Source organism: Atractosteus spatula, chromosome 19 (assembly GCF_055471065.1).
Source record: "Atractosteus spatula isolate fAtrSpa1 chromosome 19, fAtrSpa1.hap1, whole genome shotgun sequence".
NCBI classification, from domain to species: domain Eukaryota; kingdom Metazoa; phylum Chordata; class Actinopteri; order Semionotiformes; family Lepisosteidae; genus Atractosteus; species Atractosteus spatula.
In genome coordinates, this window is record NC_142724.1 from 2664334 (window position 1) to 2692267 (window position 27934).

The window sequence follows — 27934 nt, forward strand, 5'->3', positions numbered from 1 at the left end:
CTGATCAATTAAGCAAGCGATGTATTCATGGGACAGAGCTCAGCAGGTCTGCAGGAGCTGAAGGCTACTCAGTCTACAGCTTTGGATGATCTCCGGATGGCTTAATCTTATTAAATCAACCTGCTGAACTGGTCCCAGTGCCAATGCTGTAAGGAAGTGGCCGATTTCATGGTGACCTATAAGAGCTGCTGTGTTGTGTGTGCGGGAGTGGGGCTGGACAGTGGGATCGGACTGATAGGCTGACAGCAGGCTCGGCTTCGCCTGCCTGCCTGTTTGCTTGGCTTAGAGGTAATTGCCCAGGGCCTCCTGTGCGCGTGTGTATCCAGTGCGCGTCAGTGAAGGAGGGATCCGTTTGGTCTGTAGCGGCCAAACCTGCTGGGTGAGTCAGCGGTTGAATCTGTGTCTCCCTGTATCAAGGGAGGGGGCCGAGTGGAGAGGGAAGGTGTCACAGCTCCCTCGGTCACTCCTCTGCCCAAAGAGGAGCTCTGCACTCTGCGGGGAGGCAGTGAGATCACTGCAGGATGGAGGTTACCTGAGAGTCAGATCGGAGCAGGAGACGGGGGAGTGAGAGAGAGATATATATATATACAGTGAGCAACGGACCCCAGTTAGGGGCTGAGGAAAGTTTTCAAAATGTCCATCACTGTGAATTTGAAGAGGATCACCAACTTACCAGGGAAATATGACCGAAAAGTAGAGCTGTCATTCAGAGGCGAGTATCCTGATTTATATTTTTGATATGTATACATTTTTAATATTTTTTTTTTCATATGTATTCGAGGAATCGAGAGGAAAATGGGCCGAGTGAAACATGGACTTGTATTCCCATCTCTGTAAGCATAGGAGAAGTTAAGTTATTTTTAAATTGCAATGGTCTCTGGTATCAGAGCAGTTTAACTTTGATTTAATTGATCTAAGATCTGAGAAATACAATCAGCAAAGGATTGCAGATATGAATGGTGATGCTAATTTTCCATTTGTGACTAAATGAGATCATGAATGAGTATATGGGAGGTCTGCACACTGTTCCGCTGAGCTCTGGTGTTCTAATAGTACTATTACAGAGGGAGAGGGTTACAGTGTTATATTGTATTTCTCACTCTTATTCTGTAACGCCAGAAGCCCCCTCTGTTGCCGGCAGAGCCCGGTTACTGGTTAACCTCTGAGAGGTGGGAAGTTCCAGTGCTGGGAGATGCTCTTCCCTGTGTGTCTGGACAAGTCTTCTGTCGAAGACCAGCAGCCCAGGGGTGGCTGAAGGCTGAGGTCACCCACAAAACAAGGGCTTGACGGCTTGTTTTCTTGGAGGGGTGATTCTGGCCTTGTGCTGAGGATCAAGTGAGACAAATTTAAAACACTCTTCTTTGGACTGGCTGTTGAATTTGAAACATTCGTGAGGGGTGCAGGGAACTCCAGTCCGCACTTAATAATCCAGCACAGATGTAGTGCTAACGTCCATTTGCTGTCTTTTAACAAGGCAGGGATACCCTCGTATCTTTGCCTGTTTTTTCCCCCACAATACCCGGTTCAAACTCTGGAATGTAATGATTCCTTTAAAGAAAACCAACCTGCCATTGTAGATTCTCTTTTTTCTGGAGGATTAAGTTAACGCTTTCCCTTTGTGTCCGAAGAGCCTGCCTAGCCCTTAAGCTCTTTTACTTTCCTCCTGGCTGTATTTGTCTGCAGTACTCCTACTGCAGAGCTTAGGAACCATTGTCTCAGCACAGTAAAGCCTGCTTTTCTCTGCCAGAGCCTTAGAAAAGCACAGGCTGAGTACTAGTACCACACAGCCGGTCCTTCATAGCTGCTACAATCTGAATTGGCTTATTTAGAAACTTCTTTTCATAATAACTTATTGGACACTTTTGTTGGAATTGACTTACAGAGAGTTTCTCTTTGTAACGCCTGATTTACGAAGATGCCTTCCACACATGGACTATCAGTGACGCAGGGAACCAGTGGCTCGAACTGGGAACCAGTCTTTTACCACAACCCACAGGTCGTCATACAGTTTGGCAAAACATCACGCCCAGATCTTCACTGTATTTGGGCTGAATGACAAAAATCAAGACGAATCTTTGTACCAATTGAAGTTATAACTACTATTTTTCTTTTGGGGTATTAAGCGATTTGAGAAAAGGCTGCCACCACTGGGCTAGGTTTACTTGGGGGACCCCTTCGCCCATAAATTAAAGGGCAAAAAAAAAACGGGATTCAAGTTTTTAACTTGCTGTTTAGGAGGAACAAACCCTGCAACTCTCATCTCCGCTCCTCCAGGATGAGAAGAATTCAGGAGCTGCCCCAGTTTGCCCAGGGATGTGACTGTTCCAGTTGGGAGCTCTTCCCTCTGGAGCCCTGAACTGATCTCCTTACTGCTTGCTTTCTTCCAGGCTTTACGCACAAAACCAGGATCCTGCAGTGCGAGAATGAGGCCGTGTTCAATGAGGTACAGTAGGACTCCAGGAGGTTCCTGTGCTTTCCAGTGTGTAGGAGCTCTCACAGGCTCGTCAGGTTTATTACTTTCATTTTAAATTCATTGGAGCCTTGTAATCCTACTTGACATCTGCCTGAAGTTTAAGAGCCCTGGTCCAGGACAGCCGCCAATGATTCGTTAATTGTTATTAATCAATAACTAATTATTGATTAACGAAGCAAGTAATTTATTCAATCAAGGGATATCTGGTCCTTGAGGAGTGTTCAGCTTTTTGCTCCGAATGGACTCCAAATCACCCTCTTGATTAATCACAACTAAATTGTTCAGTTCAACTAAATTGAATGTTTTTTTCCCCCCTAGAACCTGCTGAGCTGGTGTTTTCTGTGTGTGGGTTGTTGAAGCATGCTGTTCTTAATCGGGAATTTGCAATTCTAGGGAATTTGCATACTTCAGGGGGGAGGACAACAGAATGTAGTGAGAAGGAGGATTCCTGAAGGCTGTGATGATCTAGTTGGTTTACGATGATGCAAGCTGTCCATTTGCACCTTTTAAATAAACTATGGTTCAGCAAGTAGATCCAAGAACTTAGGGGACCCCCGGAGGACAAAGTGGACCAGGGCAACGAACCCCAGCATTTTGAATCCTTTGATACAATTAGTGCACCTTGATTCTACATCCATTTTCTAACCACTTCTTCCAATTCAGTGTCATGGGGGAGCTGGAGCCTGTCCCGGGGGGCAAGGTGGGGTACACCCCGGGCGAGACGCCAGGCTATGGCAGGGCACATGCAGACACAGGCACGCATACACTCACGCCGGGGAAATTTTCATAGAAGCTAATACGCCAACCGGACAACACGTCTGTGGACTGTGGGAAGAAACCGGAGCACCCGGCGGAATCACCAGATGAATTTCGGGGAGAACGTGCAAACTCCACACAGACAGCTTCCCAGGTCTGAAATCGAACCCGGGGCCCCTGCACTGCGAGGCAGCAAAGCTAACCGTTGCGCTGTGCCTTTTTCTCCATCCAATTTAAGCGGGGCAGCAGCTTAATTTCTCTACAAACTGGTGTGAGTTCTCGAAAGTCCCCTGGTCATAAACTCTCAGACTTTAAAGGTCCTGTCCTGGAGCTGAAGGGGTTAAGACCAGCGGTGAGCAGGCGGGGCTGTTCCACCCCCCCCAGAGTGGATACAGTGTTTGTCTCAGTCAAAAGCTTTGTTCTCCAGCAGCGCCTGTGCCACTGGGGTGAGTCATTAGAGTCACAAGCCCAGACTGAGGCGGCCCCCTGCCATCACCTGTACATTCTTCTTACTAGAGCAAACACTTCGTACTGTGACGGGCTCCCGCAAGGCCACTGATTGCACTGTGGGAATCCTTCTCTGTTAAAGTCGAACAAACCGTTTCAGAAAGGCAAGGTGAATAAAGCGTATAATAATAATAATAATAATAATAATAATACTCCGTACACTTACATAGCTCTATTCTGCACACTCCACTCAAAGCACTTTACAGGTAATGGGGACTCCCGACTAAAACCAAGAGGGAGATTGGGCCAGGACACCAAGGAAACACCCTTACTCTTTACGGTTTTTAATGGCCACAGAGAGACAGGACCTCGGTTTTATGTCTCACGGGACAGCGGGACGGGCTGAGCTCGGTGCTACAGTACTGCCTGCATGACGAACGCTGACCCGCTGTCCTGTACTCCTACAGCACTTCCGCTGGCCTCATTACGGCAAGCTCATCAAGGACGAGATGCTGTCCATCAGCGTGTACAACTGCAGCAAGGTCTTCAGCAACAGGTGGGCCCCCAGACAGGACATCCAGCTCCCAGTGCACTGCAGCTGGAGCCGGTCCAGGTGTTCCACGCTGCCGCTACTCGCGTACAAGCAGGAAGAGTGTTAGGGCGATGTCACATCCCCGACGTCCTACAAATTGTCCAGCTCTCCCGCGTCGGGGCCCTTTGGTACGGCGAGTCTGTGTGCTGCTTGCCTCCACACCTGGAGCCTGGAGCTGCTTGAGAGACGAGGCCCCGCATCCCAGGACTCCCTGCAGACGCGACACAGAGCAACACTTGAGCAGTATTGCCCCCAGATTTCGATTGCAGCCCCTTTCATATTCTACATAGGTAGTAAGATTTGCATGTTAAAAACTTGTAACTAACCTCTGCTTTGGACATGAGCATAAGCCAGAAGGGAGTTTTGTGCACTGACCTCTTGGGAACAGGTACCACAGTGGAGGGTATAGCTGGAGTGTCCGGTCAGTGTGTCCAGTGTCTGACTATCCTCGCTGTCCCTCAGGCTGCTGGGGAAGCTGGTCATCAGTCTGCAGCACCTGGTGACAGCTGGGAGGCTGCTGCTGCAGGAGCCCCTCACCGACAAGAGCCAGAGCCTGACTGACGTAAGAGCCCTCCGCGCCCCCATCTTCTCTTCCCGTCACTGCAGAAAGCCAGTGTATTCCCAGTGACTGCAGAGAGCCGGTTTATTCCCAGTCACTGCAGAGAGCAGGTTTATTCCCAGTCACTGCAGAGAGCCGGTTTATTCCCAGTCACTGCAGAGAGCAGGTTTATTCCCAGTGACTGGAGAGAGCAGGTTTATTCCCAGTCACTGCAGAGAGCAGGTTTATTTTGGAACTCAGTTTTGAAGTTCAGTCCGGAGAGAGAGGGGATTCAACAGGTTATCCACCATACCCCCAACCCCCCCCCCCCCCCCCCCCCACACACACCCTCAAAAAATGGACAGTTATTATAATTGCATGCTTGTAGCTGAGAAAAAAACATTTCTGTGTTGGTGTAGCATGGAAACATAACCTGAGGGTATTTCTGCAGGAAAATATAGTTTACCTCTGTAAAGAGTACAATATGCTGTACCTGCAGGGTTTTGAATGCAGTCTGTTATCGGAAACGGTTATAGTGCTGCTCTCACAATGGGAGTTAGACTGCATTCCTCAGGTATAGCTCACCTCCCTGAAAGCCTGCTCAGACCTCAGTGCCTGTCAGGTCATCTGTGAACCAGCAGGCAGATCTAATTGGAGATGTAGTTTCCAGATCTGCATACAAACAATGTCGTGTCCTTTTCATAGGAAGCGCTGGAGATCGCAGCGAACTGGATTGGCAACTATTTAAACATTCAGCTCTTCTTTCCTTCAGTTGTAACAGACCAGTCCTGGTCCTGGAGGCCCAAACCTACTGGTTTCTGTTCCAGCCCAGCTCTGTTACAGCTCAAAACTTGATTGAGTTAATTACAGGAGTCATTTGAACTGTTTGATTATTTTCAGTCTTTAATCTACAGCATTTCCCACCCAAGTAATATACATTTCCAAACATTTTGATTTGGAAAAAAAAACTTACAAACGTTCCAATCAAGCAATGTACTAGTTCAATTAAGGTTTCAATTAGGCAATTAAGCGCAACTGGAACGAAAACCAGCTCAGCAATTAAGCTCAGCTGGAATTAAATCAGTCTGATTTTATTGCAGTATTTGAATTCTCCAAATTTGCCGCAGACAAAGGGGACAATTTTAAAAAAATAGTGAAAGAGCATTTAGAATTCAAAATCGCAGGCTGTTCATTACACAAAGAGTGTTGAGGGTCTGGAGCAAACTACCCAGCCCCTGGTATGGGAGCTGCTTGTCTGGGAGCCTTCAAGAAATGGATGGATGAGATTCTAGGATGGACGAGTTCCTGGCAGCTAATAAATGAATGAATGAGTGAGTGAGTGAATAAATTAATGACTCTTTTTCTTCGTCCCAGATCTACATTGAGCTGGATGTGCGGTATCACCCTATGGAAGGTACAGCGGGCGGCTGGGAAGAAGACGACTTCCTGTTCTACGAGGAAGCTGACAAGTGAGTTTGAGACCCACACCCTTCTCCACCCCCATCAGCAGGGAACACTGGGGCAACGCACCAAGCCCACGCCCCTGTGCTCATTGTATTCCCTTCTGACTGAGCGTCCCTCTTTCTGTCCCTCACAGCTCTGGACTCGTCATCAGAAACGTCGGCTTCTCCGAGCCTGGGTAAGAACCTGGGAGCACTCTTCACGAAACTGTGTTGGAGACAGGGGAGTGGTTAGGGCTAGGGTCAGGATCAGGGTTTTACTTATTAATGTGCCATTAATCCACAGTCAGGATGCTCGCCGTAGTCTTTATGTCTGCCTGTTAATGTATTTCGTTTATAACATTTGAATAAATGCAACACCTATTCTGAACTGTAGATAGTTCCGTACGATATATAAAACAAACAGTAATCTGGTGTTCCTTTCGAAGGGGGGTGAACGATCTCCATTGTCTCTCAGGGAAGAGAGACTCTGATGTTGAAAAACCAAGCATCAGACCTTCCTGTTCCTGCAGTTGTGTTTTCAGAGGCTCTTGCCTCTTGACGGATAATCCTGCAGGAGTCCGGAAGCTTTCGGTCGGGCTTTTGGAAAACGAGCTCTCAGGCTCCGCGGGGGCGGTGAGGGTAACGGTCCGGTAGAGGAGAGGAGGGGAGGGGCCAGTCTTGGCTCCGGCTCCCCAGTGACCCCCCGGGCCTCCGGTGTTCCCAGGACCAAGCAGGCGATCCGGCCGGAGCGGCTCGACCGCGAGACGCGGAAGCTGGGCCGGAGCCTGGTGAAGACCGGCGAGGAGGACGACGAGGACGACGAGGACGACGACGACTACGACACGGCGGACCTCGAGTGCGCCAACATGACCTTCACCTCCATCCTCAGGTCTGTCCCGATGCTTCCGGTCTGCTTGTCCCTCCACATGAGGATTATTCACCTCTTCCTCTCCTTACAAACACGCCTCTCACGGACTCGATGGAGTCAATGCCTGGAAGCCCCTCTAGGGGGAGCTGGCTTGTTGTCTGAGGGTTTCTAACCGGCGCGCTTGTTTGCTCTTCCTCACAGCCGCTGCAGGTTCCTCTCCAGGCACGAGCTGGCCACTGTTCCCAGAGTGCAGAGCTTCCAGGTACAGCGCTCACCGCACACACCAGGCCAGCTCCGGGTACAGCAGGGAACGCCCCGGGCCTCCGAAAATGATCGTAGTGGCGCATGTCCCAAGGTCTAGGTATTTAAAAATCAAGGCTTCCCAGACCCCCTCCAGGAGGGCCACAGTCCTGTATTTCTCAGCTTTTCAGGTGCTGCTGGTTTAAAGAGGCTTAGAAACCTGCTGGTCTGTGGCCCTCAAGGGCTGGACAGGGAACCCCTCACTGCAACATGGAGATCTTCAGGTGGATGGATGTCTCCCAGCATGCAGGGAGATGGGAAAGCATTCCAGTTACAACACGCGTGAAAGACTGTGATGGGTGGTTCTTGATTTCCTTGGTTGATTAGTAGATTGATTGATGTTGGGGTTCAGCGGTGGAAAGAAGGTGGAGTATCTCTGTCACTTTGAGCTTGACCCCAGTAACGTCTAGAAATGGGTTTGAGGTCCAGGGTCTCAGTCTTGGCCTTGTCCCAAGGAGGACAGGATAGTGCCCTGGCCTCTAGAAGTCCTTAGCTTATAAAACCTTAGCACTGATGTGAATGGGGTCTTGGCCTGACCCCATCAACACTGAGGAGCCAGCGTAGGAGCAGGGAGTGAGAACACGGCACGGACTTACCTGCTGCTCCCCCCCACTGCCCCTCTCTCGCAGGTGAACGTGAACGTCATCGAGGCGCAGAAGCTGGTGGGAGTCAACATCAACCCGGCCGTGTACGTGAGGGTGGGGGAGGAGAAGAAGCACACGGCCACCCAGAAGTCCACCAACTGCCCCTTCTACAATGAGGTGAGCTGCCCGCTGCACACTGCCCGCTGTGACGGACAGAGCATGTGCTATCACTCCCACTCAGGACAGCTCGCTGGCATTCCTGAGAGCACGGTGTTGGTTACAGTGTCGCGGTGAGGTGGGCATTACCAGAGAAAAACATTGGACGCAACATGAGTTTCAGCACTGAAGTAAAGCACACCGGTGGGGATGAAGACGCCTTCCCAGTCCAGCTTTCTCTTCACTGTCTCTCTGGGCTACTGAAGCAGAGATTTCAACAGGGAATTAGGGAACCTTGAAGTTGTTCATCAGTTATCACAGCCTTAAGGGATGCTAACCTGTTTGTAGGCTATTATAGAGCCATATATTGTATTTCCTGTATTCTCAACTGCTGTTAACTGCTTGTCTCCAGGAAGCACAAAGGTAACCAGATTCCAATTAATGCCGTTGCAATTCCTCTGCTGTTATGCTAGAAGCTGTAATGACTCTTTTTTCCCCTCTCTCTGTTATTTCCAGAATTTTATATTTGAGTTCCAGGAGACCCAGGAGGTTCTCTTTGACAAAGTTATTGAGATTTCAGTAAGTGGCCTGTGTGTTTGAATTCTCCTCTCCTCCAGTGCTGGAGTATACAGGGAAAAGACTGCTATCACATTGCCTTTTCTCTTTGAGGTGCAAAAGCCTCAAAGGACTTTCCAACACATTCCCAGCTTTTCCCTTTTGCCCTGCAGTTAATATTGGTTTGTTCAGGGACGTTGATGTGGGATGGTCATTTGTGGGCTTTCAAAATAGATGAGATTTTGACTTTGAGCTGTTTAGAGCCCAGCAAACACACACAGGCTGTCCCAAATATCTTTCCCAGAACACCTCTATGCGTTAACGGTGCAGTTACCTGCCTGCAGAATGTAATGTTCCTGGGATGCACACTCTTCCAGGTGGTTCACAAAAAGACCTTGGCGTTCCTGATGACCCGGATCGGAACCTTCAAGATTGACATCAGCACAGTCTACAACCAGCCAGGTAACCGTGAGCAGATCTTGCAGTGAGGGCCCCCCATTGCCCTTATGGCCTTTGCCCCTGTGGTCAGTCATGCAGCTGGGGCTGAAGGAGCTTGTGAGTTTCATTGCAACCCATTTCTAAATTGCAATTAAAAAAATTGCTCAGTTAACTATTTAAATTAGCCTTATCTTAGCCAGATCTTAATCAGCTTAATCAGATGCATGATGATGTTCGGAATTCTGATGCTGTAGATCACAGCTGAGTCCCACACTGCAATCAGTGTATTAGCTCTGTTAGTGGTTTGTTTGCCTTTTTCTGTGGAATTTAAGCAATTCAGCAGAGTTCTACGGTACGTTGATAAGTGATCTAGACACTGTCTTGTGAATTTGCACAATAGCAGCAATGAGAACTGCAGAATGATCATGACCTGTTATTGCTGGTGAGAGGTTAGAAAACAGAAATCACCTGCATACAGGTCCTAACGCAACAGTGTGTGTGTGTGTGCGTCTCCCGGCTCAGACCACAGGTTCTACCAGAAGTGGGCCCCCATCACGGACCCGAAAGACACGCGGACAGGGATCAAAGGTTACGTGAAGTGCACGATCAGCGTGGTGGCCAAGGGGGACTCCATGGGCATACCCAGCATCCCCACCGCGGGCAGCCAGAACGACGACATTGAGAAGTGAGTGGCCCGCAGACCTGCAAGAGCACCATGGGGCCGTCCACCGCGGAGCGCAGAAGAGCGGTCCGAAGTGAGGTGGAAAATACCATGTTCAGCTGAAAAAAAACAGAACCATCGTTTTTTCACTGGTGAATCAATCAATAATCAATTGGTCGTTAATTCCACTGCCTTTTTTTAATAATCCTCAAATTGTTAGGGATTCATCGATAATTGGCTCAGATATGCAGGGGATGGGTTGTTCTGAAAACCTCTGGAGTGGCTGGGAGGGTCTGATGCCTGCGCACCATGGATGCAGTATTCTGGTCTCGCCAGTTTCCTCTTTCAGGCAGCCGGTGCCCCTTCCCAGACTCCCCTGCCTGATTCCAGTGCCCTCTCGCTCCCTCCACAGGAACCTCCTCCTGCCCAAGAGGATGCCGGCGGAGCGGCCCTGGGCCAAGTTCGTGGTGAAGGTCTACAAGGCGGAGGGGCTGCCCAGCATGAACTCCGGCTTCATGGGCAGCTTCTCCAAGATGATGGGCGAGAAGAAGGTCTTCATCGACCCCTACGTGCAGGTCACGTTCGCCGGCCAGCAGGTACGCCACGGGGCTGTGACGCCTCTCTTCGACCGCCGGGGCCTGGAGCTCGTCGGCCGAGCGGGGAGCTGGTCAACACCACTGAGTCTCGCGCCCGTCCCCAGAACGGTTTCCCCTTGTTCGTGTATACGAATTCACGGTCAGGATGTCAGTGTACCGTACGAACAGGGCCACTTCCAATGGATGTTTCAGCCCGTCCCTCATAACTGGGCGTCAAGAAAGACGTAACAAGACCAAAACCAGCTTCAGGTTCCACCCTCTAGTCTGGTGAGGAATGGTAGAAGAGAGAATCCCAGTGCTCATACAGTGTGGAGGCATGCGACCTGGCTCAGTTTCAGAAAATATTGTCCTGCCTTCAAATGGACAGGTCAGGAGAGTGCTCAGGGCTCTGGACTCCCAACTTGAAGGCTGCGGGTTCAAGGTCAGGAACTCTTCGTCTGACCAACTCTTAAACCTGGATGAGCTCTGGCTTCTTGGGCTCGTTGAGCTAAGCAGCCGCTAAACAGTGAGAGGTTTGCTCTCAGGCTCTTCCAGGTCTCAGCGGAACATTTATTTAATGACTTGTGAGAATGCTGAAACGTGATCCCTGTTTGTGTCTGCAGTCTTTTTCCAGGATGCCTCAGGGCTGTCTGTTTCTTTCATGGTACATGACACAGTTTAATGTAGGTCCACACAGACACGCCCGCACACACCAAACACACACCTGCGTTCCCGGAATGTTTACTTTGTAGGATGTGGTCTGGCCATTCACTCGGTGCCCTCTATTTTCCTTTAACAGACCGACAGCAAACACACGGACGTTGTTAAAACTGTGTCTTTATCAGCAGACCCATAGATTCCAACAGTGCCACACCAATTCTGGGAATAACATTGGGTCTTCCTGGATAATGCCATGCCTTATCGGGATGCAATAGAGGGCAGGGTTTCCGCTCACACATATCTGCCTCCACTTCTGACACAGGTCTACAAGATGGTGGGCGCAGACACTGTTTCTGTGTCTTTATAAGCTCTGGGAAAGGGCTGTGGCTGTTCTCAGAAGGCAAAGACACAAGGACATGTCCTAGATCCCTGATTGAGTGCTCTCCATTGTGGCCTGTGTGCAGAACAGTAGAGCCGGCCTGGGGCGTAAGGCTGTGGACGCCTTGAGTAAACTTGTTTGCTCTCAGCTGAGGCAGTGATGTCAGCCACAGTAGTTTGCTCTCAGTTGAGGCAGTGACGTCAGCCACAGTGGTGGATCACTATATCCAACAGCCAGCTGTTTCTCTTGCTATGGTCTTAAATTAATCGAAGGCCCAAAGTGACTTGTGATCTTTTACTAGACTCCCACAACCCCTTATTCAAAATCATATCGCACACTGTGCAGAGGGGATCAGTGTTCTGTGCTGTGTAGTTTCCTGTCAGAAAGGAGCAGGAAACCTAGACGCTGCACCAAGATGAGGCAGACCGTGTGACACTGTCAGGCCCTGAGCAGCGTGAGGTGTCGTTGTCCCCAGGGTGAGACGAGCGTGGAGAGCGACACCAATGCCCCCGAGTGGAACGAGCAGATCTCCTTCATCGAGCAGTTCCCCCCGCTGGCCCGCAGGATCAAAGTCCAGGTCCTCGACGATGCCAACATCGGGGACGTCGCCCTGGCCACACACTTCCTGGACCTGCACCAGATATCCGACCCCACCAGGAATGGTAACGCTGGTTACTTTCCCCAGCAGGATCCGCTTCTTTCTGGCTGTGTTTCGTGTTCCATTGCATTGACTCATTATTAATACATGGCTGAGGCTTTCAAAAGCTTACACCTACCCGTTGACACCCAAGTACGCAAGCAAGGTAAAGCGCTGTGCTCAAGGGTTCAGCAGCAGTGCCAGGAGAGAAGAGTCCTAATCGCTGCTGCACACTGCTTCCCCTTGTTTGTATATACTGATTCACAGTCAGGGATTGTAAAAAACAGGGCCACTTCCCGAGCATTTTCCTTCAGTGCAAAACTGACTTCCCCTCTTCTAATAGCAAATACTCCTCCAAATCGATGCCAGATGGGGCAAAAAAAAAAAACATTAAAATTTGAAAGTGCCTCTTAAGATGCATGATCTCCAGGCGCTGTACCATAAAGCAATCAAATTGGAAAATGGCAGGCACACAATCATTTAAACGGTCAATTAAACAGAATTCAAAGGCTTACAGGCTCTGGAATGGGCTGGGAGATCCTTCCGCAGTCCCGCATGACAGAGAAGAAGGCCTGATCTCCCAGTGGTCGGAGCCTCGTACCAGGAACAAAAAGTGGGCCAGTGGTACCATCACCATCATGTCTCTGGTCATCCCTAGGGTTCCACCCCACCTTTGGGCCTTCCTGGATCAACCTGTACGGGTCCCCGCAGAACTCGGTCCTGAACGACATCCACCGGGAGCTGAACGAGGGGCTGGGCCAGGGCATCTTCTACCGCGGGCGCATCCTGCTGTCGCTGGCTGTGGAGGTGTACTCTTCGCCCACCGCCGTGGTGGAGAACAAGGCCATGGCCGCTGTCAAGAGCACCTTCAGCAGGCTCACCCTCAAGAAGAAGAGCAAGAAGTCCAAGGAGAAGAAGAAGAAGGACAAGGAAGGTAGGCGCCTGGGGGATGAGAGTCAGTGTCACTGGGGCAAAGACATCCCTGCGGACAATGTCATCACATGGTACAGTGTTCTGCTTAGAACATCACCGTGTGTCTAAACAGCTTGTTCATGTTCAAGACTTGTAGCATGCATAAGGCATAATTGATGTTCATTAAACATCAGAGGCGAGGGCAACTATTGTTAAAACCAAATAAGTGCCTAAAGTTCCAGATATCTTAGACTTTGAAAACAGGAGCAAACTGGAGAGTAGGGGCTTTGGGACTGGTCCTGCCCAGGCTTGAGGAGTAGGGTTGGTGGGATGGAGTCCTGGTTGGGTTAGGGGAGTAGAGGTGTTGGACAGAGTATTGTTTGTTGGGCTTTGGGAGTGGGGTCAGTGGGACACAGTTCTGCCTGGTTTTTGGGGAGTGGGGTCAGTGGGACACAGTTCTGCCTGAGTTCGGGGAGTAGGGTCAGTGGGACAGTGTCCTAGCCGGGGTTGGGGTCTAGGGGCAGTGGGGAGGGTCCTGGCCGGGGTTGGGGACTAGGGGCAGTGGGGCAGATCCTGGCCGGGGTTGGGGACTAGGGGCAGTGGGGGAGGTCCTGGCCGGGTTTGGGGACTAGGGGCAGTGGGGAGGTCCTGGCTAGCCCTCTGACGTGCCTCTGCGTGTTGCTGTTTCGGTGCAGTGGCGCAGGGGCGCAGTGGTCCGGAGGAGGAACCCGAGGACTCCAGCTCGGAGGTGCCCGGGGCAGTCACTGTGGAGGTGGAGGAGACTCACCCCCTCCCCGAGGTCAGAGTCACTGCCCCCTCTGTTCCTGACGGATTGGGGATCCAAGCTTCTTCACTGCTGTCCGCACTCTCCTGCTCCTGCTGTGTCTGATCAGCTGCTACACAGAAACCTTTTATTGGCAGAACTAAGATAATTGTTGTTTTTTTTTTGTGATGAGATCTATTGGAATGCAATGAAAATATAAAAAAATAATAAAAAGGCAATGAAAAGAAACCTACTCTACTCTCATCCCAGCTCTGTTTTGTTGGCCTGAGGAAGTTTCACTGTAATAGAAGAGAGAAATTAAATTAACTGGGTAGGAAATGGGCGGCCATTTCACATCTTTTCATGCCTTAATTGAACAAAGAGGTATTAGAGGCTAGAATGTAATAGGAGTTTCCTAATTAATTTAGTGCTAATTTATAACACATCACTTAAAGTGTTACCAAAAATTAAAACAAGAAACATAAACAATAGCTAAAACAGCAACAATTTAAAACAATCTTTCATTTTCCAGCAAAATATTTATTTCCACCCTTTGTTTAAGGCACACAGCTTCCTTTTGGTTTAAAAGGCCATCTAAATATTATCCGGATCTTTTCACAATCCATGCTTTTAGAACGTGTCGCTGGCAGAGGGAGAACCCATCTGAAGTCAAGCCTCATCCCTCCCCCGTGTCCGTTTTCTCTCCTGCAGAATTTCCTGGGGGAGAAGGAGGAGTTCCTCCTGTTCGCCTCTCTCTTCGAAGTGACGATGATCAACCCCTCCGTAGGCACCAAGCCCCTCACCTTCGAGCTGTCCATCGGTACGTCCCAGCCTGCTCGGGGAGGCCCGTCTCTCCCGTGCTCCTCTCGGGGCCAGGCGTAAGAGCTGCCGCGGTGTGTCGCACAGGTAACTACGGCAAGGCCGCGGACGTGGTGGTGAAGTCCAAGAAGAGGGCGGCCAGGGAGGCGCAGGGGGAGGACCGGCAGCCCCTGCTGGAGGAATCCGAGGACGAGCTGGAGCGGGTGGAGGTCAGCGCCCCCGGGAGCAGAGACAGGTCCGTCACCGGCCCCCTGAAACCACAGCCCACGGAGTACGACAGGTAAGACCGCCGGAGCGGAGGCAGAGGGGTGCGATCGTGTAACACGACTGAGTCTGTCTAAGCCTGTGTCTGCACAGCCATTTTTTCATCATTCAAAGGGGCAGCACAGAGGTTAACGCTTCCAGGGTACAGAGTTCAATTCCGGCGGTGGAATTTGCTCGTTCCCTCCGTGTTCCTGTGGGGTTTCCTGGGCTGCATCAGTGTCTTCCAGTGCTATCCCACATCCCAGAAACTTCGAGAAGTTTCATTGGCTGTTCCAAATTGTCGTTTTCTGCATTGCCCCGTGTTGGACTGGCGTCCCATCCAGTGAGGGAGAGAGCTTGTGTGCTGTCAGGCCTCGGGCAGACCGACCACCCTGAGGTCCCAGGAAGAGAGGTTTCTTGTTGACAGATGATATATGGAGTTCAGAGCCGTTACCTGCTCTGCTGCTCAGTCTGGCTCTCCGTGCTGTGTCACAGGTCTTTTAGCTGTGTCCCCCTGCTGTATGAGAAGCCCTGTCTCTACGTGTGGAACTACTGGGAAGACTACAACTTCCGCCTCTACGCAACCAATTGGCTTTCCAAGATGGCCGACAGACTGGTAGGTCTCCACCCCAGCAACGGTTTTGGGCTCAGCGGTCTGTATGACCAAAGCCGTTGTAGTTGCTGCCCTTTTGTGTATACAGTATCCCTTGCTCTCTGTCTGATCCCTCTCGCCTCGCCTGTCAGGAGCAAGGCGTTGACGAAGTGGAGAAGCTCTTGAAGAGGCCGAAGAGCAGAGCCAAGGAGCGGCTGGTGGACGTCCTGCTGGAGTTTGTGGCCAGCTGCAAGTAAGTGCTGCTGCGGGCGCTGCACCCTCCCCTCGAACCCCAGCCTCGGCTCTGGAGCGCTGATGTTCCACACCACTTGAGATAAACACAGTGGTATCTCGGTGGATCAGGGTCTAAAAACCCCTGTGGCGAAGACAACCTAAGCTTTTTCATCTATAACCTAGTAGGCAAAATAGATTAGGTGACAAGGCTGTGGTGACACACTGTGACAGTCTACCAAAGCGATCTGTCAGCTCACTGAACTATAACACCAATGAATGCAGCTCGTCAAAAGCGAAAGAAGGAGAAAACATTGCTTGTTGTGCAATAGCATATTTTAAATAGCAGTATTTAAAATCCAAAGCGTTGATTTGAAACTATCTTCCCCTCCACCAAGAGCACGGAGAGCTTGTCTTAAGCGATTGCTGAGCGCACAGTCCTGATCACTAACATGGTCGGCACAAGAGAGAGAGACAGTAACATCCTTCACACGCTGGCTGTAGATCAGTCCTGACTGCCGTCCTCAGGGCCAGCAGATTCACGGTTCTCTGTCCACCCGAGCCCTTAATTGCCCATTACCTTATTGATCACATCATTTGCCCCAGTTAGACAGTTTGAAGCCTTTCCTTGTTCTTAAAAAAGTAAAGATTTAAAGAGACCTATACACCTGGCTGACCGAGGCCCCTGAGGACCGGGGTTGGGCACTGCAGCTGTAGGATCCACACCAGCTACACAGATCTGACCACTCCGAGTAAACAGCTAACGTTACTCCTGGCTTTCACGCTCGAAGCTGCATTGATGCAAATCTTTTTGCCAACGGTCGCCAAACCTGGTCACACTGGAAAAACTGTGTGTACTCAAATTGCTTGTTTGAAAAACCCGCAGTGGATGAGGGGTCATTATAATACATTATGGAACAACCCATAGGAGAGCCCCAGCAGCTCTGCATCATCTCACCTGTCTCTGCAGCTACAACCTACAGTGTACTATATGTAGTATAATGGTGTTTCAGTGCTGACACAGGTTAATTTACATACTCTGATGCTTTTAAATAACCAGTATTTTAGGGACCCGGTTATGGCCGCTCTTTGACTTAGGTTTAGGGCTGGAGTATTCGTGTGGAGGTTATGGCTGAGATCTAGGCTGGGGCTGAGTTGCTTAGGTAAGTGTGCTCGGGTGGACAGCAGTAGTCAGAAGTGGCCTGACGATGACCCGAGAGCATGTAGTTAACTTCACACACCAGCAAAGCGAGGGCAGTCCTCAGGACAAAGCAAGGCAAGTCTTTCTGCGAATAGTCAGTAGTGCTGTAATGCAAAGGCATGTTTTATGGCAGGAAAAGTGAAAAGGCACAACTTGAGAACTTGAAAAGAGGCCATTAAACCCATCTAGCTGGTTTGGTTGCTCGCAAAATACTTCTTAAACTCACAGCTGAAGCTCAGCAGGCCAGATCAAACCCAAGGGAAATGCTGCTGCAGTTTCACTTGAGATATTCTTGTGTATGTTGCTCTGCCCGCAGGCAGTACAGCTCCCATGCGGACAAGAAGACAATGACCCGACCCAACAATCTGGACAGGTCCCGGCTGGAGTTCCTGAAGAAAAGCATCGTGAGTGGAGCGACCGCAGGACAGGCTCCTGTTCAAGGAAAACATTTCAGTCGGAAGGGGTGATCTGTGGCCCCATTGTGTGGTTACGGACGATGTTTTGTTAATGGGCGCATAGATTCAGCTTTAAAATAAATGTAAGATGTCTCATTTTCATCAACAAATATTTTTAGCCACAACATTTTTAGCCACTCTAGGCTAAGAGATGACATTGCCATAGGAGGACTCTGTCCACTGCAGGCTGTCACACTGTCCACTGCGACCAGTGTCTCTGTCCACTGCTGGCTGTGTCTCTCTGTCCACTGCGACCTGTGTCTCTGTCCACTGCAGGCTGTGTGTCACTGTCCACTGCGAGCTGTGTCCTTGCCCATCGCTGGGTGTCTCTGTCCGCTCTGTCCTAAGCAGGCTGTGACTCCTGCCCTGTCTCCAGGTCATGCTGGCCAAGCAGGCACTGCGTGTGCGCCGGAGAGTCACCAACAGGACCGTGAGGGAGAAGCTGGGAGATGTCAGGAAGATCTTGAGGAAGATACGATTCTATTCCAAGGAGGTGAGATATTCAGTTTCAGCACGAGCATGATCTACTTTTTAATTTATGTTGTATCAATTTTCTATAATAAAATATGTAGTAACCTCTTTCTCTAGATATGGGAATATGTGTGGGAATACATATGCACAGTGTAGAGCAGGACTGTGACGACCACTTAGGAGACATTTCATATGAACGTTTCACTCACAGTGAGTTTACCGACATCCATCATTCCAGAACAAGGACTTTTATTCGGCATTTTGATGTATTGTTATTATTAACTGCCATTCTCTTGTGTGTTTTGCAAATTATGCTGTTTGTGTTTTAACTGATATGGACCCACACTGTCGCCCTTGTCTCCAGTCTGTGCTGCCACTGTGTGTCGGGTTACAGTCCCTGACACAGCTCTGGTCTAACTGGAGTGTTACCTGTCCATCAAGAGGAGTTCTAGGGAGAGCTCTGTGTATTTAACCTGGTACTCATGGTGCAGCAGTCAGTCACTCTCTGTCCTTGAATCTAACCTTGTTAGATTGTGTGTATATTAATTGAATGCTTGTATAGGTAGAGGTGTAATGCTTACTAATAACTGACATAAATAAGGTTATCAACAATTTGTGCCATGTATAGAGGCACTGACAGCTGAATGTATAAACAGCATGTCACAAAGCTGGAGAACTTGGCTAAATGTGTTATTGAATGTGTTATTACCATAGCAATAACACCTTTATTACACAGTAATTAAGCAAGCCGGTTTCTGAAATGACTGTGGTGTGTCCCTCAGCCCCAGAGCACGCTGCCGGACGTGTTCCTGTGGATGATCAGCAGCGGGAGGCGCCTGGCGTACGCCCGGATCCCCGCGCACTCCGTCCTCTACTCCGTGGTGGAGGAGGAGAAGGGCAAGGACTGTGGGAAGCTGCACACTGTCTACATGAAGGTGATTCCGCTTCTCCTCCAACGCCGTCTGGTCGACGCCTGGCCTCCCATCTTCCTTTAACACAGCACTGCGAGGGAGACGCGCTACTCATATTCAGCGCACCCGGGTGATTTAAAGCAATGAATTTAATGTAAAAGCGATACGTATTTGGCGCACGCTGATCACCCCGTTCAGGATTCTCAAGGTCAGATCTCGGTATTGAGAGTTTTTTGTTTCTGGCTGAGAAGCTTGAAAATGGCATGTGTAAAAACCTCTCTCTTTCTCTTTTTCCCTCAGATCTGACCCTATAAACTCAGGATCCGTGCTTGCAGGATCAGAGACATAAGCTAAACAGTGAACCTTTAGGAGAGGGGAAAGCGGGTCACGTATTTTCCAGTAACAAAATCAGCTTTTTCCTGTTACAATGTAGGGCCTTCAGTGTCTGCAGAAGTCTAGTGGTGAAGGGAGTAGTGGACTAGGGGAGGGACAAACAGTTTAAAAAGCAGCTAGAGGACCTTGAACTGTTCCCTGCTCTCTGATTAATTGTTCTCCATCTTTACATTTCTAATACAGCGAATTTGATGTGTCTGAAATCAGTCTGACGTGTTTCGGTCCCCTGTCCTGCCCCAGGTGCCCGGGGGGCCTGTGGGGGAGATCTTCGCCAAGCTGGAGGTGTACGTGTGGCTGGGTGTGACCAAGTATGTGAAGAACAGCCTCAGCAGCCTGCCGGCGGAGTTCAGACCTCTGTATGAGGAGGCCACCTACACCACCCCACTGCCCATGAGCATGCCCCCAGCCAGACTGTCCTGCGAGGGTGAGTGAGCCCGCTGGACTGGACACTACACCCGATTTATAAAAAAATCTGGGGTGTGTGGTTTGACAGTCGAACAAGGTCCAGTGTTGGAACCAACTCTTTGTGTCCAGGCAGCTGCAAGACCGGTGATTTCTCAGCTTGGACAGCTTACATGGAATGTTCATGGCTCCAGCCAGCTGCAAACATCCGCTGCTTTTTGGGACAAAGGTTATCGCTAAAATAGGGGTCAGAGTTAACTCCCAAATTCTGCTTCCCGAGGATTAATTTATCTGTGGGCTTCCAGTCCAGCTGGGCTCACATCTTCAATCAGGCTTAATTAGACCAGTTCGCCAGCTTTTCCCAGCTCTTTAAGTGGTGGTGCTTCAGAGAATCCTGGAAATCCTGCAGATACCCCAGCTCTCCTGGATCAGGATGGGGGGTATCCTGGTTAAGGGATATGGGTCAGATTGCTGTTGCTGTGATGGTTATGCTTGTTGTTAGGACAGTGACTGTCGGCCAAGATGTGTCCATCACTCCAGGCTGCAGAGCTCTTAGTTCTTTCTGCTCGGCTGCTCAGGCTAGGCGCCGGCTCGTTCATCCCAATCTAAAAACATCAAGCTACTGAGCTTGTATGAAATAGCTTCCTTAGCTAGCAGTAAAGCTGGAGACCTGCACAGGTGGACTCTCGGGACAGCTGTGTTGAGGGTCTTTCAGCTCCTATCCGTCTCTTTCCTGCAGATAGTCGCTACTTCCAACTGCGCGCCCACCTGTACCAGGCGCGGGGCATCCTGGCCGCCGACGACAATGGGCTCTCTGACCCGTTCGCCAAGGTGGTCTTCTCCACTCAGTGCCAGGTGACCAGGGTGAGTCTGTCTTACGGACACTGCCACAGCTCTTGGGTGGCACGCACACCCCTGTCAGGTGGGGGTCCTCTCAGCTGACCCCAGGGACTGACGGGGCGCTGGAGGTTTGCCGAGCCGTCCGTGAGAGACTCGTCAGATTCAGCTCTCCTGCCTGCTTCAGACCTCAGACGGATCTGCAGACGGGCGTGTTGGAGGAGCATTTCTGCGAGTCTCATTCTCTCCCGAGAGTGGAGACAAAAAAGTTGGCGATTCCTCATGGGGGTGGGTTATAAAATAATGCTAATCCATCCATGTTCAGTAATTGCTTAGCCCAATGCAGGGGTGCAGTGAGTCAGAGGCTAACCTGGCAGGCAAAGGGCACGAGGCAGAATATAGCCTGGACAGAATGCCAGTCTGTCATGGGGCAGTGCAAACCAGCCTGCGTGTTTCTGGGTATGGCACTGGGAGGAATGCAGATTCTACACTGAGGACACACCAGGCTGAGATCGAACCCAGGACCCTATCACTAAGATGCAATGACGCTAACCACCTCAAGACCATACTACCCATGACGACGACGATGATGATTTTATTATTATGCTACTCTAAAGCACATCTGTCACCCTCTTACTTTCTCTCTGACTTCTTCTTTATCTATCTTTCAATATCTCTCCACCCCCAGCTTCCTCCTTTCTTTCGTCTCCTTACACTCTCCTCCCTCCTTGTCCGTCTCCGTCGCCCTCTCCTGCTCACTGCCCACCCCTCTCTCGCCGCCATGTGTCTCAGGTGTTGGAGGAGACTCTCTCCCCAACCTGGAACGAGCTGCTGCTGTTCGACCCGATCCTGATGGAGGGCAGTAAGGAGGACCTGAGAAGTGACCCCCCTGTCATCATCATCAGCATCTACGACTATGACAAGTTTGTAAGCCATGTGATCACTGGCTCTTCCGGTAGATCGCCGGGTTTGAAAGGAAGAAAGACACCTGGCTGTCTGCTTGTAATGTGAGAGTTTTTTAGCAAAATTAATGTTGCATTGCTCAGAAAGTATACAGAAAACCAAAAAAATATCATAACAAATTCGGCCATTTTTAAGCATGGAATTTGTCAAAATACAATCTCATGATTTTTTTTCAGATAAAAAACCCATAAGCATCAACCTGCTGTACTGCCCTAACTTGACAAAACAGAGGAATTGTCCACATTTCCCACGATGCACTGTCTGGTATACATGTCTGCCAGTTGAACTGTAAATGCAGAGGTCTACTCTACCAGACTGCTGCTTTTCCACCCCTCCTCTTTTTCACTGTAGTCCCCTGTTCAGTGTCCTCCCTGGGGTCACTGGGGTAATTGAGGTCAACGGGCCTGGACTGCTCTCCTGTATTGACCTGCTTGACGCACTGTCCGCAGGGCAGCCCGGAGTCCATCGGCCGAGCCTTCGCTGACCCGGAGCTGAAGTTCACAGAGGAGCCCTACAAGAAGCCCTCACTGCAGTTCTTCGACATCAGCAAGGGCAAGGCGCAGGCGGGGGAGCTGCTGGCCGCCTTCGAGCTCATCGAGCTGGACTATTCCGGCTTCGGAGAGGTGAGGGGCCCTGCTGGCCGGCCAGTGAGGGAGAGCAGAGCCCTCGACACCAGTGCACGAACTGTCGAGGTGTCCGTATTTCTCAGACACCTTTATCACAGCAGTGGTGCAGATACAAACTCTCCGGTTTACTGTCCGTACAACCAAAATTATGTTACGCGAGCTCTTTTGTGGAGTACACAGACTTGCATGGGCAGTTTCTCCTTTATAAACCAGGTCGCTCTTTTGAGCTGCAATTCAGGAGCTGCGGAGAAGATCACCCCCTGCCCTTCTCCCTGTTTTCCCATCAGCCCTCTCTCCCGGCGGACGTGGACCCCAGGGAGCCCGAGTACCTGCCTGAGGAGAGGCATTACATCATCCCACAGGGAGTCCGGCCCGTGCTGAAGAAGTTCAGGATCGAGGTGAGCGAGCTCCGCCCGAATCGGCCAGCAGGAGATCTTACTCCTCCGAAGGGTATAAAAGGCTGTGGGACCGGAGGCTCTTGATGTGTCACCAGTGGTGCCGATTGTGCAGAGACATCTCTCCCAGGGCGTTGACCGGTGAGGGTCGCCCGATTGGCTTAGCGACGGACAGCGCAGGCAAAGGCCCGGCTGGAGCTGAAACGGCGCTGTGCTTGCAGGTGCTGTACTGGGGTCTGCGGGACCTGAGGCGGGTCAACCTGTTCGAGGTGGAGCGGCCGCAGGTCCGGATGGAGTGCTCAGGGCAGAGGATCGAGTCCGAGGAGATCCAGAGCTACAAGCTCAACCCCAACTTCAGCCAGATCGTCAAGCACTTCGACGTGGTGAGCTTCCCGAGAAACCGCGGGCCGATCGGAGCGAGCAGGCAGAGCGGCCGGAATGGGCAGTCTGGAGTCCGTTTAAATAAGAGTTCAAGATAGAAACTATATGGGCGGCGCCGTGGCACAGCAGTTAGCATTGCTGCCTCACAGAGCCGGGGCCTGGGTTCAGCTCTCAGTGTGCTGTCTGAGTGCAGTTTGTATTGTAACGCTTACGGCCGACAGACACTGTGTAAGAGCCGGCGTACCAGAGCAGGTGACGTCACCGCCCTTCCCTGTGATAGCAGGACTACAGCTACTGGGCTGTAGAGAGATCTCTCTTTAGCTCACGGGGCTAGGTCGCTGCAGAGAGACGCGGAAGTCCCGGGTTCGAGCCTCAGTCGGGATGGGGCCGACCAGATGCGGCAAGGGCGCCCGCCGGAGCCCCCGTAGCGTTACATTCTCCCCCGCTTAAATCGCCGTCCCCGGCGAAGGGCTATCCCATCCCACTTCTGACACCAATGTAACGCAACGGGGGCTCAGGCGGGCGCCCTTGCCGCATCGGGTTCGAGCCCCGGACGGTGTGGGGCCGACCTGATGCGGCAAGGGCGCCCGCCTGAGCCCCCGTTGCGTTACAGTATGTTCTCTATGTGTTTGAGTGGGTTATCATCCACAAGGACATGCTGGTTGGCTTCTGGGAAAACTGGCCCTGGTGTGAGTGTGTGTGTCTGCCCAGTGGTGGACTGGCGTCCTGCCCAGGATGTATCCTGCCTTGCGCCTGTTGCTTGCTGGGATAGACTCCGGCTCCCCTGATGACCCTGAAAGGGGTAAAGAGGTTAGAGGACAGAAGGATATAAACTATATAAGAAGGAATCCTGCAGAAAGCCTTTAACATAGCATCCCCACTGCAGAACAGAAAGAATTTAAAATGATGGAAAAGAACATAAAAAACAATTTCAGTAACCAAAGATGATGGTTGTGTCCAGTAAGCGGTATGTCTGCCAATCCACTGACCCCCCTCCTCCCAGGAGCTGCCGGAGCTGGTGTACCTGCACCCCCCCCTCACCATCTTCGTCTTCGAGCGGCGCGCGTTCGGCCGGCTGGTCCTGGTGGGCACCCACGTGGTCCAGACCCTCATGCACTTCGCCCCCAAGGACCTGGACGAGTGGAAAGAGGAGGCGGAAGAGGAGGAGCCTGAGGGTGAGCCGCCCGGCCGGCGGGGGCGGGGCTTCCGGCGTGACGGAGCCGGTAGGGGGAACACATGCGCGTTTAGGATCTTCCGAAGGAAGGAGTGCTGAAGTGCGTTGTGTGCCTGTCCGTCTCGCTAAGAGCCCCGTTTCTAACAATTACAGACAGAATGAACCCCTTTTCCTCTTGCTCTTAAACCTTGAACCTCTCACCCAAGGAGACAGACAGGGCAACCAGAGTCGCCACGGATTCAGCGCCGCGTTTTCTCTCCTTTTCCTATCCGCTGGGCACAACGAAGCCCGCTGTAGTAATGTTGACTCAACCACCTGGCCGAACAGGAAGAGGAGGAGGAGGTAACACAAGTGTCACGTGTGGCCCCGTTTAAACATTCCTGTGATCAGTTCTACCAGGCCACCCGATTGTAAACACATCTAGGTTGCAAACACGTCCTTCGGCTAGATTAAACTGAAATGTCGCAAAGAAAAAAAACACACACTCACACGCACGCACGCAAGTCCCACGCAACAGGAAAGACGGTGCAGTTACACTGAGCGTCCAGAGGAGGGCGGCAGCGCGGCTCCAGAGGGACTGCAGCGCCTCAGGTCAGGCAAACCAGGTGGACCGGGAGCCATCACATGACTAGCTAGTGACTGGATTTAATTCCTGATTAAATCAAATTCACACTACATTCAAAGTTAGTGTGGTCAGATGATCGCCCCCCCCTTGGGAAGAATGTGTGGCTTTAATCACTACATAACATGTTTATTTTCTCGTTCATTCATTTTTAAAGCCCTATCGCGCTTCATCCATCTCAGTCACTTGAGTTTCCCGAAACGGCCGAGCTGTGTTCTGCTGCTTCGGTGCGACACTTCTGCAAAACTCCCACTCCTTTCGTTTTCACGTTTGTACTTCACTTGTGTTACGCCAGTCGATCCGCACAGATATGTGGTGCCTTTTTTTTTCCCCCGGAATCAAACCAAACCAAGGAAAACTTCATTTGCAGGGCTTCGGAAAAATCCAGCAATGGAGAATTAATTGGAGAAATTTGGAGCGCATTGTCTACAGAAAAGTGAATCGCTGCCGCTGTGACTGTGCCCGGGCAGAGTCAGCAACGCTGCCCCAGAGAGAAAACAGCTTGTTTTTTGTCACCAGGAATAAATGAACAGAGGGACTGTTTTGTCAGCAGGGTCTTTGTGAGTGGCTATCTCCTAAGCCAAGCTCTGGTCCACAGAGCAGGGGCCCAGTCTGTGCATGCATCACTTAAATTCCCCAAAGCCAGTGTCCCCACGCTCAAGCACATACCTGAGATAGCAGGAGTTCGATGAGGAGGTACAGAGTTCCAAAATTTCCTTCAGAGTCAACAACAGCAGCAGAGGAACAACCTCATCAACAGAGTCAGTGTCTCCACGCAGCTCTAAGTGAAACCAGCAGGAGAAAATTCTGTCTAGACATGACTTGATACTTCTCCCCTAGAGTCACCCAGCACCTGCCTGAAACTGCAGTGACAACAGGTGATTCCTCCTGATACAGAGGACACTTGAATTGTTGACATTTTTCAATTCTATTACCCTGGACATAAAAAAGGGTACTGGGCGTTATCCTTACCTTATTATGCCAGCTTTTTACAGACAAAAAGAGCAGGGAAGAATCAACAGAAAAGTTAAGTGTGCTCTGTCTTTGATTTCCTTAGACAACAGGCTCCTGGTTCATATTCCGTAGTCCGAAGACTGTAATTCCAGAATCCTTCACCACTCCTGGGTGGATGAGGACATGAGGTCATGTTTCAGTTTTAAAATGCACTTTTCAGTAGGTGTGATGTCAAACAAATAATTTTGCCCACTCAATGGAACATTTAATTCTCATGTAAGCCCCTCATACATTTCCACACTTACTGTAGAAGTATGGACTCAATGGGCCATAACACAAATAAGGATTAAAAGAGCAGGGTCGCTCAGGAGATAAACTCTCACGTTACCCTGGTTGTGTTTTCCTTTCAGCAAGGAAACCGCCGAAGAAGGTGACTCCTCTGAACACCATGATCAACATGGACCTGCAGGGGCTGTCCATCAGAGACACCAAAATCCCCATCAACCCCATCAACCTGGTGACGGTGAGTCTGCTGGAGTCCTGGCTCTGTGCAGGCTGACCGGCAGGGAGTCAGCACGCGCGCCCTGCTGCTGTCTGCACAGCCTGGCTCTGCCAGTGCCTCTGAGGACCTGGGATACTTATCAGCTCCCCATAGTCTTCTCAGTCAACTCTGTTCAGTTAGAAGCTGTTATCTTTTTTTATGGATCACTGAAGTAACCCTAATTACCTATTTTCACACTGAAATCCTCATGCTCCAGGCTTCTAGCTGGAAGGTTGTGGGTTTGAATCCCAGGTGAGACACTGCTGTTGTATCTGTGACCAAGACATTTCACCTAAATTGTACCAGCACATTACCCGCCTGTATAGATGGGTGCAAATGTTAGTTGCTAAAGTCAGTGGATAAAAGTGTAAGCCAAATAAATTATGCCTAAGGGCAGATTTTTAAATCTCACTGGCCTGAAAGCTTTTTTAAAACATCCAGCTGCCCCATGATGTTTGCTACAGTTTCCGTTTGCTCCCCAGCCTCAGAGCTGCCTCTGCTTTCTCTCGGAGAGCTTTCATTCAGCGGCAGCTGTAGGTTTGCTTCAGAAGGCCCTGTTGGAACCCATGCTGCTGTTCGGATAATCACTAGTTTCTCATTGCCATAAAGCCCCCTGGGGAGCATTAACAATCACATGCACAACGGGGCCTTCTGTAAAACTGTCCTGCTGCTTTTACATTTCGCTCTTGCGTCTGTACTGCTGTGTGATTCTGGATTTCTTTTATTGCTTCGTTTTAATGTACAGCATTTGATTTGGAAAGAACACCTGCGTCTGTGTTTGTATACTATAAAGGGGCACGTTCCAGGTGCTGGGTCGCTGAGCATGCATGACACTAAAACTGTTCTTTGGTTTATTGTGCAAACTGGGGATCCTGTGCAACGCTATAAGTCTTCCCCAGGCTCCCCTGAAGAAAGTTCCCCTGAAGATTCTGAAGGAGGAGGAACTAGAGGAGGAGGAGCCGGAGAAGGAGGAGCTGGATTGGTGGTCGAAATACTACGCCTCATTGGCTGAGTTGGAGAACCAGGTGGGAAAAGCCAGCCAATGGGAGGGCTGACATAATACCACCTGGACTAGATGGGTGGCAAGGCTTGTTTTCATTTGCAGTCTTTCTTATGTTCTGAGGTTTAAAGCATTTTTCGAGTTATTTCTGTTCCTTCTCTACTCAGTGAGTGAAAGAGCACTAAAGCAGGAATCGTAAAATGAAGAGTACTCACCATTCATGTATGAAATCCAAGTCAGGTATAACGCCAGCAACTGCGAGCACAATATCTCAGTAACAAGTATACGTGCTTGAGCCCTTCTTTCTTTTTCAAAGACTTTTCAAAGGTTTTATTTCCTTTAGTTTTTCTCCAGCCTTGATAACTGTTACAGTGCACTGCCTCATGTGTTTACAGAACGCAGAGGATGAAGAGGAAAATGAAGAACAAAATGAAGGAGGTATGGTCATCAGGGCTGAGGCAGTCAGGCCACATTTCTTAGAGGCATTGCACCCCTTCAGCCTGATTTAAAAACAGGGAAACTGGGTACCCTTTCCATAAGCTGCCTGTGGAAAAGGCTTAGGTATCTTTCGATGAACATTGTCAATTGGGAAAGCAATAATTCAGAATCATTCAGAATACTCACCACTTAAAATATTCAGTGCACCATTTCTCACCATAAGACAAAAAAAGACATTGTTACTCTGACCTTTGGAAAAGAAATTAAAATGCTGATCAGTTGACTTTGCTGACATCCGGAAAGGTTCTGAGGTTTCGGTCTCCCTCTCCAGATGGTGGAAATTTAAACTTGGCTGCGATAGAAGCAGAGGAGGACAACGTGATCATTGAGGTGGAGCCCCCCAAACCGAAGAGAAAGATGATAGCTACCCTGAAAGTGAGTCTTCGCTCCGCGGGACAGGCTGAGAAGGGTAGAGTGGGAGCCCAGGAGCAGTAATTGAAGGACTGGCCTGGTCAAAGATCAGGCTTCAGCCTGCTGCCTGGTAACTCT

At 50.4% G+C, this 27934-nt stretch overlaps 1 protein-coding gene across 1 annotated transcript in view; it reads left to right on the plus strand.

Annotated features, from left to right (window-relative positions):
* The first annotated feature begins 604 nt into the window (after positions 1-604).
* fer1l4 (fer-1 like family member 4) overlaps positions 605-27934 on the plus strand; it is a 36228-nt gene continuing 8898 nt past the window's right edge. Inside the window, exons 1-34 of the mRNA XM_088937560.1 lie at positions 605-712; positions 2388-2443; positions 4144-4232; positions 4731-4830; positions 6181-6275; positions 6404-6445; positions 6973-7137; positions 7318-7378; positions 8046-8177; positions 8673-8735; positions 9089-9173; positions 9672-9834; positions 10223-10406; positions 11900-12086; positions 12720-12995; positions 13669-13772; positions 14448-14556; positions 14643-14835; positions 15294-15414; positions 15543-15643; positions 17139-17226; positions 17654-17770; positions 18531-18683; positions 19293-19476; positions 20194-20318; positions 21084-21218; positions 21704-21877; positions 22168-22278; positions 22497-22658; positions 23660-23831; positions 25817-25929; positions 26847-26972; positions 27343-27385; positions 27717-27820. Coding sequence (XP_088793686.1) covers positions 634-712; positions 2388-2443; positions 4144-4232; positions 4731-4830; positions 6181-6275; positions 6404-6445; positions 6973-7137; positions 7318-7378; positions 8046-8177; positions 8673-8735; positions 9089-9173; positions 9672-9834; positions 10223-10406; positions 11900-12086; positions 12720-12995; positions 13669-13772; positions 14448-14556; positions 14643-14835; positions 15294-15414; positions 15543-15643; positions 17139-17226; positions 17654-17770; positions 18531-18683; positions 19293-19476; positions 20194-20318; positions 21084-21218; positions 21704-21877; positions 22168-22278; positions 22497-22658; positions 23660-23831; positions 25817-25929; positions 26847-26972; positions 27343-27385; positions 27717-27820 — 4212 coding nt within the window. The 5' untranslated portion in view covers positions 605-633. The remainder of the gene's footprint in view (positions 713-2387; positions 2444-4143; positions 4233-4730; positions 4831-6180; positions 6276-6403; positions 6446-6972; positions 7138-7317; positions 7379-8045; positions 8178-8672; positions 8736-9088; positions 9174-9671; positions 9835-10222; positions 10407-11899; positions 12087-12719; positions 12996-13668; positions 13773-14447; positions 14557-14642; positions 14836-15293; positions 15415-15542; positions 15644-17138; positions 17227-17653; positions 17771-18530; positions 18684-19292; positions 19477-20193; positions 20319-21083; positions 21219-21703; positions 21878-22167; positions 22279-22496; positions 22659-23659; positions 23832-25816; positions 25930-26846; positions 26973-27342; positions 27386-27716; positions 27821-27934) is intronic.